Source organism: Gobius niger, assembly GCF_951799975.1.
Source record: "Gobius niger genome assembly, chromosome: 4".
Classification (NCBI taxonomy): Eukaryota; Metazoa; Chordata; class Actinopteri; order Gobiiformes; family Gobiidae; genus Gobius; species Gobius niger.
The window spans coordinates 22,011,233-22,025,666 of record NC_136855.1 but is presented as its reverse complement, the minus strand read 5'-3'; the positions used below and the strand labels follow the sequence as shown (position 1 = coordinate 22,025,666).

Genomic DNA, 14,434 nt, shown 5'->3' with positions numbered 1-14,434 from the left:
TAGTTGCCATCTAATGGCTATTTATATGAGGACATTTTACTTTGTATTATGACTCATGTAATAATATATAATAGACATTACCCTCATCAATCCCAGGCCATCTATAGGAAAGAGAAAGTCTTAACGTTGTTTGTTTTGTCTTGTCTATTGCTGTAACTAGAGAAGTGCTTTGTAGGGCTAGTACGAGCACATCTGTATTGGCTGTACCCTAATCTACGGCTGTATTAAGGGCTGATCCCAAATGCGCTTGTAATATTGATTCAGATTATTTCTTATAAGAGAAATAATTACCTATGCTTTGAAAAAAACAACAACAACTTCATCAGTCATCAAGCATCTTTATTTGTAAAACATTGGCAGTCCAGTCCAATAAATTTTCTGTCTCAACCGACTATTCACAGTATTTACACTGCAAAGAACACAAAACAGTACTCTGCATCATTACTCTGCAAGCATAATATATACAACACATTTCTGCCTGCGTAAATCTGTGTTGCACAATATACAGATAACAAACTAGCTTCCTTAACAATATGTACAACTCAAGTTACCAAACCATATGTACAGCTCCTACTCGATCAGCAATAAAATACTTACAATTTCCTGTGAATATCAGAGTAATGCACAGTGTAGTTTGTGCGTAGCTGCACAGTATAAATATTTGGTTGTACTTCATAGTAAATAACACATGAAATAGTTTACAGTTAAACAATGCTACTCTTATTAGTTTGCCGTTTTTTAGTGATGAAACAAGCACATCCTATGGGGGCTGCAGCAATAGAGACGCTAAAGCTACCCACAGCGCCTATATAGACCACTGCTGTTCAAAAGTATGTGACTGACATTTTGATTTCGCTGAATACATAGGCTACGACAGATACATTTTTCAGTGAAAGGCCATGAAAGACTGCACGATTCGGCAAAGCAGACTATTGTCTCTACGCTTAAACTCTACTAACTATGCTATTTATAAAAGCAATGCATAATACACCAACCAGAAAATGGCACAGGGATTAAAAAATAATATAATAAAAATAAATAATGTACAAATCTAACTTCCGGTACCAGAATTTAGATTTCTCAATGTGTGTCTATAAAAAATAAATTCACAATTGCTGCAATAATAAAATAGCCTAATTAGTTTCATATTGTAGTGTAATGTAAATGCTACTTTTTGGTCCCTATTTGTCTCATAGGCTACTATTATTATCATCACCACTGAGCAAGGTTAATGCAGAGCTAAGTCTTTTCTTGTACTGTAATAAATTGTAGTGCAACTCTTCACTGTGGATCAATATTTGAAATTGAATGTGGCTTTTATGCCGCAGTACTAGTCTACATCAAACTAACTTTGAGAGTGCTCTATATTCATCATGAGCAGGCCTTAAATTCACTTAACCTTTCGTAACTGGGGAGTGTTCATTACTTTGTTCCCTCTCTTTAGAGTTTGACTGGACGCTGGGGTTGATGGTGGGACTCGGGACTTTCTTCATCACTCTGCGCTGCGCCAGGCTGGAGGACTGGACCGGCTCCAGGACCGGAGCTGGAGCGCAGCGTCGTAGCGCCGAATATGTGGCCGACAGTGCCCCCTAGTGCGGGAACACACAATTACATGCATTGTTATTTTTTTATTTTTTTTACTTTCAACATGCCATCATAAAGTAGCAAAGAGCGCCATCTACTGGCCATAGAAAAGACAACAACACACCAAATATAGCTACATGTTTTCACTGATCAAAAAAGCAGCATGAAAGTCGTAACTGCAATTTCAATAGTTGCAATTAGTGAATCTAAATGTTTAGTCTGTACAGTATTGTTAGAAAAGAACACGATGTCCTGTCTCTTCTCTTATAAGTCTGCCTACAAATATGTTCTGAAATGTAATGAAATACTATAAAAAGTATATCGATATATACAAAGACATAGGCATGACTTACTTTTACTCTGAGAGCATCATATCTGCTTAGAGCTCTGTCAGACAGTTGGTCTCGCTCTACAATCCATGCATGACGTAGTACCTGAAAAATACAAACATGAATAAAAACCAAACCACCACAGCAAAAGGGTGGCTTCTCGACTTCATGTAAGTTGAGACGTTTTTGTCTCTTTCTTTTTGATTGATCAATTTACTATTTTGTTTACACAAAATGTACCAGTATTCAAAATCACGTACCTGTGGTGCAGTGAGGCGCTGGTGTGGGTCAACATGCAACATTTTTGTAACAAGGTCCTGCAGTGAAAACACAAAGGGATCGATGTAAATATGTAGAGCTTTTGGCAACCAGAAATTGTGCTTTAACTTGTGTAATTGTCACCTTCGCAGCATCCGACACCAGGTCCCAATTCCCTCCAGTGATTACGACTTTACCACTTCCAATTTGGGCCAGTATTTCCTCTGCTGTGTCATTAGGACTGCTGGCAAATGGGCTGAAACTAAAGAGAAACAGGAATTCAGATGGAGCGAATACGGAACTAGTCTGCCCAGGGAGACTTTAAATGTGAAAAAGACTGACCCAGCTATCATGGTGTAAAGCAGAATCCCTAGACTCCAAATGTCACACGCTGCATCGTAGCCTTGTTTCTTCAGAACCTGCGCACACCGACGTTTGAGTGAATGGGAGTCTATTCAAGTGTATAATTGCCTATTTAAATATGTGCTTTGAGATAAAGTATGATTGCTGCTGTTACCTCTGGAGCCATGAATGTAGCCGTGTAGCAGGGAGTCATCAGTAAGCCATTTTCAGCTCGGAGCTGCTTGGCAAACCCAAAATCAGACAATCTGATGCTTTCCGGCAGTCCACTGTCATCAGCGTACTGTATGTTGCTGGGTTTTAGATCTCGATGAACAACCTGAGGGAATATAAAACAGATTATTTTTGTTTTATTTCCACTATGTGCAAGATAAGACAGTATAAGGCATGAGATACAATCTGGCAAGTAAGGATTCATACTGCCCTGTTAATTTGTTTATGTAAAGGTCTTCACAATAACCATCGAAAGTCATGTTTTATTTATTGTAGTAGTAAGTAGTAGGTAAGTAATCAGTGTATAACTTTTACGTAAGTTTATAAATGTATTCAAACCATTTTAGTTTCCGAATGTTACATGAAAACACATCCTCTGATATCATTGTAAAAATGCTGTTGCACCGCTCATACAGTGTTATGTATATCTGAGACTTTATCAACAAAACTCAGAATAAAAATCTTGAAACGTGTGTGTCCAGAATTTATAAACTAATATAATTTTTTGATTCACCTTTGTATTTTGTGCTGATTAAGGGTTATATATCACAACAGTGGGCTCTAGCAACTAATACAGTATACAGACATATGAAAACAAATGTAGCCTTCATTGTTACTTCACTTACCCCTTGTGAATGCAGATATTCCACCGTTTTTGTCAACGTGCAAATGATGTCTGAAGCATCCCTCTCCGTAAAATTTGGCACGGTCAAAACTCTGTCCAGGAGCTCATTTCCTCTCAGTAGATCCTGAACCAGATACACAATCTGCCCGTCATCGAAAACCTAAAACCAAACACACACACAAGAGATCAAAAACAGTAATAATGCTGTTGTGTATGTGGCATCACACGTACGGAAACTTACATCTTTTAGGGTAACGATGTTAGAATGTTGGCCATATCGAAGCATAATCTCAATCTCATCTGATGGATCCTTTCTTGTTTTGTCGATGATCTAAGGGCAAAATGTGTAATATTGTAATAAGTATTGTATCTATTTCCCTATATTTGTTTAGGGGGTTGGCGAATCAGGGGTGGCTTGGGCAACAGTTGTTTTTACTATGTACATCATAAGTCTCAAACTTCTTTTTACCTGACGAGCTACTTTTACATAACAAACATGTTGGAGAGCGGCTTAAGCTTCACACTTGAATGACAAAATGCGTCTTGGTGAAGAATATGTCTTGAGCTTGTTTCAGTATGGTTTACTATATTGACCCGAATGTTTGCAGATTGTGTTCGGTCTGTTTAGATCAAAAAGAAAATGTGTCTAAAATGTGAGTAATCAAGTGTAGAAAGTGTCTGACGAGCTACCAAGAAAGGGCTGGAGAGCGACTGGTCGGAGATCCCTGATGGACATGGTTCAGTTGGGTTAGCAATGTGTCTTCCCTTCCCGGACCTAAACCACTCCCTGGTCCTTGGCCTAAACATAAAATACACTATAGAAGGGGGTACCGTTATTTTTTTCTCAGACACCGGTACTTTAAAGATACTTGGTTTTCGATACTGATACCTGAACAACACTTTTTTCGATACTTATACTAAATTATTTGTCATAGAACATTAAAACAGACTGTTAATTCATTCCTTTTCCTTCCATTTAATTTATTTTGCATTTACATTATTATTTGTTATTTGTTTCTTTCAAATTTTCCATTTTTTCTTCAAATTTGACTCCCTAAATGTTTCCAAATTTTCCACTCCAAAAGTTTTTTCCTTTTTTTTTTTTCAACTTGCCTTTCCCTTTTTTTCTTTTTTCTTTGATGACCAACAACATCAAAACTTGAGTATAAATATTTATATTTATTTTCAGTACTTTCATTTTTTCTATACCAGTGATACCTAAACCTTTATTCTTTTTCGATACCAGACTGGTATCGTTTAATGGTACCCGGCCCTACACTATATCAGTCATAGAATCTTTCCCCAACCATCCTGTGTGTCAAAGGGAAATTTGCCAACTGAGACACGTCCCTGAAAAAAAGGTAACAGAGTAGAATACCTTGACACAGTACTCCACAGCTGTCACTCTGTGCAGGCATCTCTTACACACAGATGTGGCCGACTGTGTGATTTCTTCCTTTAGTTCATACACATCACTGAAGGCCACATCACCTCGAAGATGCTACGGACATAAAGCATCTGTTTATGACTGCGAATATCCCAATTTGAGAACAACTGGACATTTGAGAGGTTACCTGCGTTATGGGGTTGACGTTCACTTCGTTACGGGAAGGCGCCACCACATTGACGCTTGTCGCTTCTTGAGCTGGATTGGTCGCTACGAAGCTAAAGCCACGGAACAGCTGATGCGTGTTTGCGCTAGGAGGGATGCCAGGAGAATCTAAACAGGAAAAACACACACACAAATAAAAAAACGGTGTAAATAAAGTGTGCAGCTGCCATAGTTACTTGCACACCCGTTACCTGTGGGCGTCCTGGAGGTAAACTCAGGGTCAAAGTGAAAGGTGTCCTCTGGTCGCCCCACGGAAGGTTTAAAGGGAGGTCGCATTTCTTTTTTGTACAATCTCTACAGAAAAGTGAAAAGAATAAAACAAATTGCCAACTGCATCTATGGTGTACAACATGCCTAAACTAAAATGCATAATGAATCTGTTGTAATTTCAAAAAGATGACACAGCATGTGTGTATTGTATTAAATATGGCCAGCAGGAGGCGCCATTGGAAAACAAATGGGCTTATAACTGAACGCTCACAAACTGCTACCACTACCTCTACTATTTTAATTAGTATGGCTCACTTTCAGGCAAACCCCAGGGTTTTTAATGCCCTCAGTCAGAAGTACTCTTTAAACGCAGCCGGCTCTGGTACTGTAAGATGTAGTAAGTAGTGGGGTAGTTGTTTCTCCCACCGTATCTCACGTGGCGTAAAAATTGAAATTCACTGAGTCAAAGTGATTTAACTGGCACTTTTGCAGAGGGGAAGACTAAGCCTCTTGTGTGTAGCTTAAACTGTGAGCCAGCATTACCATCTGCAAACGGCAGAATGTGGCATTTGGCAGCAAACGAGTTGGTTTAGTTGGATGTGCAGTACAGGATAAGCCAGGGATATAGAGCAGATGATAGTGGATTTTGTTAGAAAAGAGAGCATCACCGAGGATAAACTGAGTAAAAGGCTGGACCGACTCAGAATTACATAAATTGTTTGTTTTATCACAGTATTAAAAATTCAAGAATTGATGGGACTTTTGTCGACTACATGTCCCAGCCATGTCCTAATGTGTAGAATGAGCTCAGACCTATTCACCACAACTGCCTCTAAAATCCTGTCACTCAAAAAAGTGTTAAGACCTGAGGTGGCAGTAGTGAGAATAAAAATGAAGTAAATTAAGTAGGGTTGATCATCTGACTGAAGTTATAAAACCTTTTGTATTTGTCACAGTAAATGTAAAAGCAGAAGTAGCATTTAAACTGTATACAGTTTGATCGAGAAACAACACAGGGAAATGACTCAACCTTGTGGTTTCCAAAAAGTTTCTTTATAAGAAACTATATCTTTGTCTCACAGGGCCTCATAAACAAATAATCTTATCTGTAAAAACATGTTGCAAGAAAAAAATCCCATAATGCGTTTTTCTCTTATGACAGAAAACTAATAACATTTCTACCTTTTGTCGCCAATATTACATTTCCTACTTACATTCCAGTCGATTGAAGCAAAGAAGCGATGCCTTTTTATCTCTTCTATTCCATCTGGTCCAGCACCTGTGAATAACACAGCTTTAAAATATGATAAATATAATTGGGTCAAAATAAATTGAGTTTTGAAGAAGGTTAGTGGTTAATTAAAAAAAGGGCTCTTGTACAATAAAGTGGTCCATTGGTTTAAATTGTTCTCGAGTGTCTATAATTGAGCCATTATTTATGTTAAGTACCAAGTCGATTGACTGGGTTTCTCTTGAAGAGTGCTCTTAATAAACTCTGCACTTCAGGGCTGAGGAACTGTGGCATCCCCAGCTTCGCCCTGCACACAAGGGAAAACCTAGTTTACATGTGAAGGCAGCAGCGTTCTCTTAAAAACATGGCTAGCAGCAGTATCATAACAAGTAGGTTCTTACTTAAGCACTTACTTGAGAATGAGTGCCATTGTTTCTTTTCGATCTTTTCCTTGGAAAGGTAAGGATCCAGTCAGCATTTCAAACTACAAGAAAAAGAAGTCACAATTAACTTTACCGCACAGTAATAATGGCAACAGGATAGAAAGAGCTTAGTTACTAGGGATAATAGAGGAGGACGGTTTCCATATTCTTTCCAAGAGAATGCTAGCCAAAGTGTTTAGAGGTAATTCTTTGCTGGTTTAGGGTCAAGGCTGTTTTTATTTTCTTGTTTATTTGATTGGGACAGTGCATGTTAATGAACACACCATGCCACGTTGCAGTCATGGGCTAAGTTACATCCGTTCTCCCACACAAACACACTCTCCTAGTCTATTGTACATGTTTTTAGTGGTATGGGAAATCAGAGCTGGAGGAAACATGTGTAGGCCCGAGGAAAATATGCAAACTCCGCACTGGAAGGTCCCACACAGCCCAGAACCTTCTTGCTGCGAGAGCAAGAGCCCTAACCGCTACCACCATTATTAATAATACCAGGAAATACATTTGGTATGTGTCCTGTGTACTAACATACATCATGTTTTTACACTTTTAGATGTGCTATTTTCTTCCTATTACTATTCCTGTGTTGTAAAGGAAAGTTCTACTGAAAAAGATTGGATAATTGTATGACATTTCATTGAAGTTTGAAACAAAAAAACTTAAAAACAACAGTGAGTGGCCCAGAGAGCCCAGAGGAGTTCTAGTTAGCACAAGGGCAGATTGAGACAAATGTTTTTTTTGCCCCATACGATGCTGTAGCAACCAGCTGTCGGAGAAGACCTGCCCCCTTTTCTGTATTAGTGAAATAAGCTCGAACAAAACAAGTAGTATCTAACAGATGTGCGGTTATTGAAAGAGATGAGATCTAATCTGCCAGATTTGTTCATTAAGCAGCCTTTCTGGCAGAAGAAAGAAAATTAACAAACCAGAACCCAGCCCTATTATCCAACAGATTGACAAGACATGGTAAACTGGCCTCTTTACAGAGCAACTCAAGTGGGTCTGTAATTTAAATACGACGACTGATTTTACTTTGTAACAGATCGTCAGCCTCTTAGCAGAATTGAAAAGTTCATTCTTCTCTCTGCAATGCTGCATCTCTTGGTACCATTGGCTACTCTTACCCATTCAGCAAGTTTATTATAGTAAATTGAGATGTCAGGAATGATCCGTTTTTATATTAAACACATTAATCACATAAGGATAATTGTGTTTTATACATCAAAATAAAATGCTACACCTTAAAAAGTGTAAACCTAATTTTTATTACAAATTTAAAATAGAAAAAAAAAATACATTTTATAATTGAAGGTGGCCACAAGATTCATAGTCCGCTGCCATTAAAGGATTTGACTTGATATTTTGTCATTCAAGAAGGAATAATTGTAATTGAAAAAAATATATATATAACACATATTTTTTTCATATCTTTAAATTTTGAGACATCACTGGTTTGGGGTCTCTGTGCATTCAATATAGAATATAAGCTCAAACTATTTAACTTCAAGTAAAGAAAACTGATCGGAAAAGGTTTAGGTTTTAGGTTTAGAAAAATAAATACATTGTTCTATTTCCCCATTGAAACAGAAACTTTTTATGACCATAAGAATGGACAATTCAGTGCAATAGTTATTCATGTCTTCACTTATAGTATATAATTTTATGTATAAGCACATCTACATGCTACAGTACTGTAGCATTAAACATGAATTTCTAGTGTACTATAGCTGGTTTAGTTGACTATATTTACGATGTGTACAGTATATGCCATTTCGTTGACAAAAATGAACAAAAATTATAATAATTATAATAATAGTTTGTGCTAATATTTTAGACATAATCTTGACCATCTATCCCTTCAGATTTCAAACAACAGTAGGTACATTTCTGAAGAGCTTGTTGGCTTTGCATTCTCACCATAAGGACGCCAAAGGACCACCAGTCTGCGCTCTGGGTATGTCCCCTTCTGTTGACTACTTCCGGAGCCATGTACTCAATTGTCCCACAGAAAGAATATGCTCTTTTATCATGGTCAATGGCCTCTTTACTTAATCCAAAATCTGCGTACGAAAAACAAAACACACATATAAGCAACAAATAAAGCTATTGTAAAAGAACAAGAAATTAGACAGTTTCACCCACCAGTTATCTTGATGTGTCCTTCTTCATCCAACAGAATACTATTTTAAAGACAAAAATAATCCTGTTAATATTATGCTAAAAATAAATGCCCAACCTTATGTAGGAGTATGTATGATTGTAACGCACTTCTCTGGTTTTAAGTCTCTGTAGATTATTCCCAAACTGTGTAGATGGTCAAGAGCCAGTGCCAGTTCTGCAAGGTAAAACTTAACGTCTTCTTCTGTGAACATCACCTATGTCAACAACAACAAAAGAATTCAAAAGAATTAAGATTGTTCGATAATAAATTCAAATGTATGTTTCCTCACACTACCTATTACCCAGATCCCCAGTATCCTGTTTTATCTTTCCTGCATAACAGAAAAAGTAGCTTCACCATTCCTCTTCTTAGAATGAGTAGTGTAATTCTGTCCTCTAAGAACAGCATCATACTGTGTCATTATATGTAAATTAGAGAAGAGTTGTTCTTGCTTAAAAAGGTCAGTTCATGTATTGACATCCCTTCACTGCTCCTGCGCTTTCTGAAGCTTACCACCACTTTTCTCAACCGCCTTTAGTAGTGATTGCTGATCACTGTGTAAGTTCTCCACAAAAAAGTCTATGATTCATGTCTCAAAGTCCTCATTTGTCAGAAGCAAAGCAAGCTTGATGCAGTCACTCACAACAAACAATGACACTGTGCTTTACCATCAGCCTTCACAAAGCAACGCACAATGGCTAAAACCTCTTGCTAGTTAGTCCTCATCAAACCTTGCTCAAGATCTAAGGATGGATCCCACTGTGTCAACCATCCACCACTCCTGACAAGTTGCCACAACAGCATTTACAAATGGGTCAAATTCAAAGGACAAATCTCCTCAATGGGAGTAGGTATACCTTAAGTATACCTTAACCTTTCTCATCTTTAGTAAAAAACAGAGGTTATCTCATAGTTTCTTCTTCTTCTTCTTCTAAATGGAATGTAAAACTTTGAATGTCGTCTAAAAATAGATTTCACCTCTCAGAGGATTAATAATGAAATGCAGAAGATTTGAGCGGACCCACCTCCTTTGACAGGCGAGTGAAAAGGTCGCCTCCTCGGAGGAAGTCGAGGATCAGGTAGAGTTTCCCCTCTGTCTGGAAGGCTGCACACACAAACATGTGATACAGCACCTTTACAGGTGAAAGGTTCTGGCTGCTTTAGAATGCATGCAGTAGGGTTTTCTTGTTTTGTTTATTTGGTCGGGACAGTGCATGTTAATTAACATACATGGGACTCACGCATGTAAATACGCCACACTGGAATGTAGCCTGAAGCTAATGTCTGTCCGTTGTCCCACACTTGCACTCTTAAACACACTCTCATTCATCTTGGCCTATTGTACATGTTTTAGTGTGTCTATGGTTATGTGAAGGTTATACAGTTCTAATGCATTACATTTTTGAAGAATTTCCACCTTTTGCGTAAAGATTAATGGTTTACCTATGTTTTGCGGATGTAATTTAAAAACTTACCATAATGCAGTTTAACAATAAATGGGTGATTAACTTCTGCCAGAATGTCCCTTTCCATTTTTGAGCGCACACGGTCTCGAACTAAAAGAGAACACATTTTAATGAACAAATGCATATTATCCATTAATATATAGGTTTTTTTTTTAATGTTTTTACAGTATGGTGTAAACCCTATGACGTGGTTGGCTTAACAGTAGTTTGATTTCTTCATTTAAGTTTTAAATTTTTTACCTAAAGCATGGTAAAGAAGATTAAGGCTCAGACAAAAACAATACATGTGGCACAGCCAGTCTTAAGTTGCTACTCTAGTACACAATGTTAAATAATCCCTCGGACAAACAAAACAGTCTGAAGTACTACTAACCGCTTTTACCTAAATCCCCTGAAAAGTAGGCCACTCTGTTGTCTGTACAATTATACAAGTTCAAGTGATTCTAAACAACTTTTGTGTCTTTTAAAGTTAAATGGTATGAATGCATGTACACTTTCTGCATTGCTATTGATTTTTTAGTTACCTTTGAGTGTAGCCTTTTTTAGGACTTTCATGGCGTACAGCTGCCCTCTGTCTGCTCCTCGAATTTTCCTCACCAGAAAGACCTAATTATTAACATTAAACAATGGTCAGTGATCCAATTATCTGTAAATGTAAACAAAACTTAAACAATCAATCAACCGCATAGCATACACACATGTGTTAATATTCAAAATCTCAGTGGGGGTTATATAGACTCAGCCAAGGTGTATAGTAATGAAACAGGTGGCGAGGCTGCGGGATGCAGTCACCGCTGAGCCAAGAGTCAAGGGTTTATTTATATCTCGTGGTGTCAGCACACACTCCCTGGCTGTCTGTGAGAATGCTGCTCGAACACAATGACCAGCAGCATTTACAGCAGCAGCAGTATACACATACTGTAGGTCAAAGTCCTTTTGCAAACTCTTTACATTTACCTTTCCATAAGAGCCCTGTCCGAGCACCTTGAGCAGCTGGAACTGTGAGGGATCTGCTTTCTCACAGCCCTCCTTCACGTGGTGGCTGATGTCAAACTCCTTCAGTATGCTGTCATCCTGATAAAAGACAAATCAGAGCATGTCAGGAACACTAAATATAGTTTTGGATAACTTCACTTCATTTTCTACCAGTTTCGAGAACTGAGGGGGATTCACCTCATTGTGTGTTACTTAGTGTATGAGAGTTGCACAAGAGGTTTGTAAATAAATAATGACAAGCACTGAGCTCCATCTTTAGCTGACCTTTCTCTGTAGAGATGACTGCAGATGTGGCAGTTTTACGTCACAGGTAAACAAACATGAGGACAGGCAGCCATGAGACACTACCGCCAGGCATACAAACTTCAACTTGAATCGCATTGATTTTGTCACAATAAACAGCCGGGAAACAGGTTTCTTTTGTTTCTATAAATAACCTCAAGAGCATGTGGATGTGCTGAGGATAGCTTTGGGCAAAAAATACCTATACTCATTAGTTTGGGTTAAAAATAGACTTCCCAGTGTAGACATTCAGTACATTGATCAGTCTGTTTCATACATGTGTCCTTCATCAACCTGCATGGCCTACACATTTGCCTCTGTATCTGACAAGGCATTTCAGTGTGGCCTGTCACTCTATCAATCTCTGGTCCTCTGGGACAGAGAAAGCGCATGTAACCACAACCCGATTTGTGCTAGGTCAAACGAACTAACAGGGTGATATCTAGTAGCAAAGACGCAGAGTGCAGCCACGACCCACGACACAAGTTGATTGCAGCATGCATGCAAATATCACCTAATCGCTCGTTGATAGAAGTTTTCTTGTCTTTCGGTATGAATGTGGAAAAAACATGCAAACCTCGAGCTGACAGAAGCTTGTGTTGTTGTTGTTCTTGTTCCTCGCAGCTTTGTTCTTTAGGTAGATGGAGAACCATCTTCGCACCGTGAATTTACGAGTGCTTGTATCCATGGCGATGGGCAGTCTCGCAGTGCGTCTCTACCCCATAATGGTGAACATGGTCCCCCACAGGAGGTCCTGACGATAGATCGGGATAAGCAACGACTTATTAAATAGCCTAATCTATTTGCCCCGCATTAGATCCATAGGCTCATCTAAAGTGTGGCCTTTTAGTTTCTTCATCGTTTCCATGTGGTCCTTGCCTCTCTCTAACCGGCTCCCCTGTCAGCTGCAGAGGTGGAGCGCACTGTCCGGGCTGCAGCCTGAGCGGTCACTGGTGCGGCGGCGTGATGCTGCAGGGCTGAGATGTGACAAAGAAACGTGTTCCGCTGATTCAGGAGAGAGGTATGACAGAGCCTCCTCAGCCTCTCACTGGGCATGTGCCTGCGTGTTCATCCCGCTGCTGTCTCTCTGCAGAGCGAGGGATTGTCGCCAGTCACATTGTGTGCCCCTGAGCTCCTCACCCCTCCCGCGTGCGCTCTGTCGTTTCTGCCCTCACCTCCCTGTTTCTCCCACCAGCATACAGCAACAGCTGGTGAGGTCACATGGTGAAGTCCTGATACCTCTGTCTGACTGCCTCCTGTCCTTTCTCTTTTGGACCACGATGACACACAGGCAGGGGTAGATTATCATAGGTGCTGCATATGACTCTGAATGTGCATTCATTGGAGCCTGTGGCTTGAGAAACTATATCATGCCAAACCACAATGCCATCACCACGTTTTAGTGGGATGAGTGTGTAGGTATTTGGATTTTGCACATCAGCAGCTTTGCAGAACTGCAGTGTTACATAACAGGGAAGTGAGCCAGAGAGATGGGACCAGAGCAAGGGAGGTGATCACTGGGTTTACTGAATAATAGCAGAGGGTGGATCACCTCTACTGTGCAGACTGTATACTACTAGCTCCATTGATTAAAATGGTGTGTGTCCGGGGATTTTAAGTCCAAGGGTATTTGAGCACAAGTGATTTATGTTGCACTTTTCACAATATGTTCCTGTGTAATGTAATGAAACATGCCTGTCTGCTGTGCACTGCAGCGTACCTGTACTGGGCAGATTCAGGATTATGGCCTGTCTTTGTCCCAGTGGGATTAAGCCTCAGTAAGAAGATCACAACATTAATATTTATACACGTCAGGTGAAATGGCCAGACTGCCAGACACAAACACACTTAAATCAAACCCAAGATGCTCTTAAAATCCAATTTAAAAACAGCAGCTTTTCTCCATTTACAGCATATAAAGTAGATGACTATTAAATAAGTAAAGTAGTGACGCATATTAGTATTGTGCCCATTTTTTATTCAAGTAAAAGGTAGATTTGTCGTTCCCTTCTGTGTACAATGACTTTAATACCAAAAAACAAGTTTATTAATAACAAAACAAAATGACAGGAGGTGAACAGTGTGTGTGTGTGTGTGTGTGTGTGTGCGTGTGTGTGTGTGTGTGTGTGTGTGTGTGTGTGTGCGTGTGTGTGTGTGTGTGCGTGTGTGTGTATAATGTGAATTTCGTCAAAAACGCTACTTAAAAAGAGTTTAGTCAAGGCCACATCAGCACTACAAATAAAGCTAAAGAGGTATTAGTGTTGACATTACTTAAATAACATTAGTAACTTAACGCAGAGAAAAAAATTGCTTAATGTTATATAAAAAGTTTTGTCTCAAGCACTTGTACTTTTTGCCATTATTCAGATCAGACATGTAAGTCAAACATTAAGATAACACCAAATTTGAAGTGATCAAGGTACAAGTACTGCTTTAGCAAACTGATCTGTGAATATGAAATACGTCTGTGTGGCATACAAATAATACAGACCACCTGGCTAGAAAAGCAATAGATAATAGATCATTCATCACGACTTTTAAAATACACCTAAAGAAACATGCAAAAAATGTTATGGTCTTCATCTTGCTCATAATTGTTTAGTGTCTTTATCTTGTGTTTTGTCCTACTATTTATTAGAATTGTGCATATTAAATTGTTGTTTTCTT

General features: G+C 38.9%; 1 protein-coding gene across 1 annotated transcript; it reads right to left on the bottom strand.

The window, feature by feature from the left end:
- Positions 1-373: 373 nt before the first annotated feature.
- rps6ka2 (ribosomal protein S6 kinase, polypeptide 2) lies at positions 374-12,998 on the bottom strand. Its single transcript, XM_079555249.1, has 22 exons — positions 12,345-12,998; positions 11,447-11,563; positions 11,014-11,095; positions 10,499-10,579; positions 10,049-10,128; positions 9,131-9,237; positions 9,005-9,042; positions 8,780-8,922; positions 6,836-6,906; positions 6,641-6,729; positions 6,406-6,470; positions 5,173-5,275; positions 4,944-5,089; positions 4,748-4,870; positions 3,611-3,700; positions 3,371-3,529; positions 2,689-2,850; positions 2,514-2,590; positions 2,316-2,433; positions 2,174-2,230; positions 1,938-2,018; positions 374-1,589 (listed from the first exon to the last, which is right to left on the bottom strand). The coding sequence occupies exons 1-22, from the start codon at positions 12,453-12,455 to the stop codon at positions 1,395-1,397; spliced, it is 2,295 nt and encodes a 764-aa protein (XP_079411375.1). The 5' UTR covers positions 12,456-12,998; the 3' UTR covers positions 374-1,394.
- Positions 12,999-14,434: the final 1,436 nt, after the last annotated feature.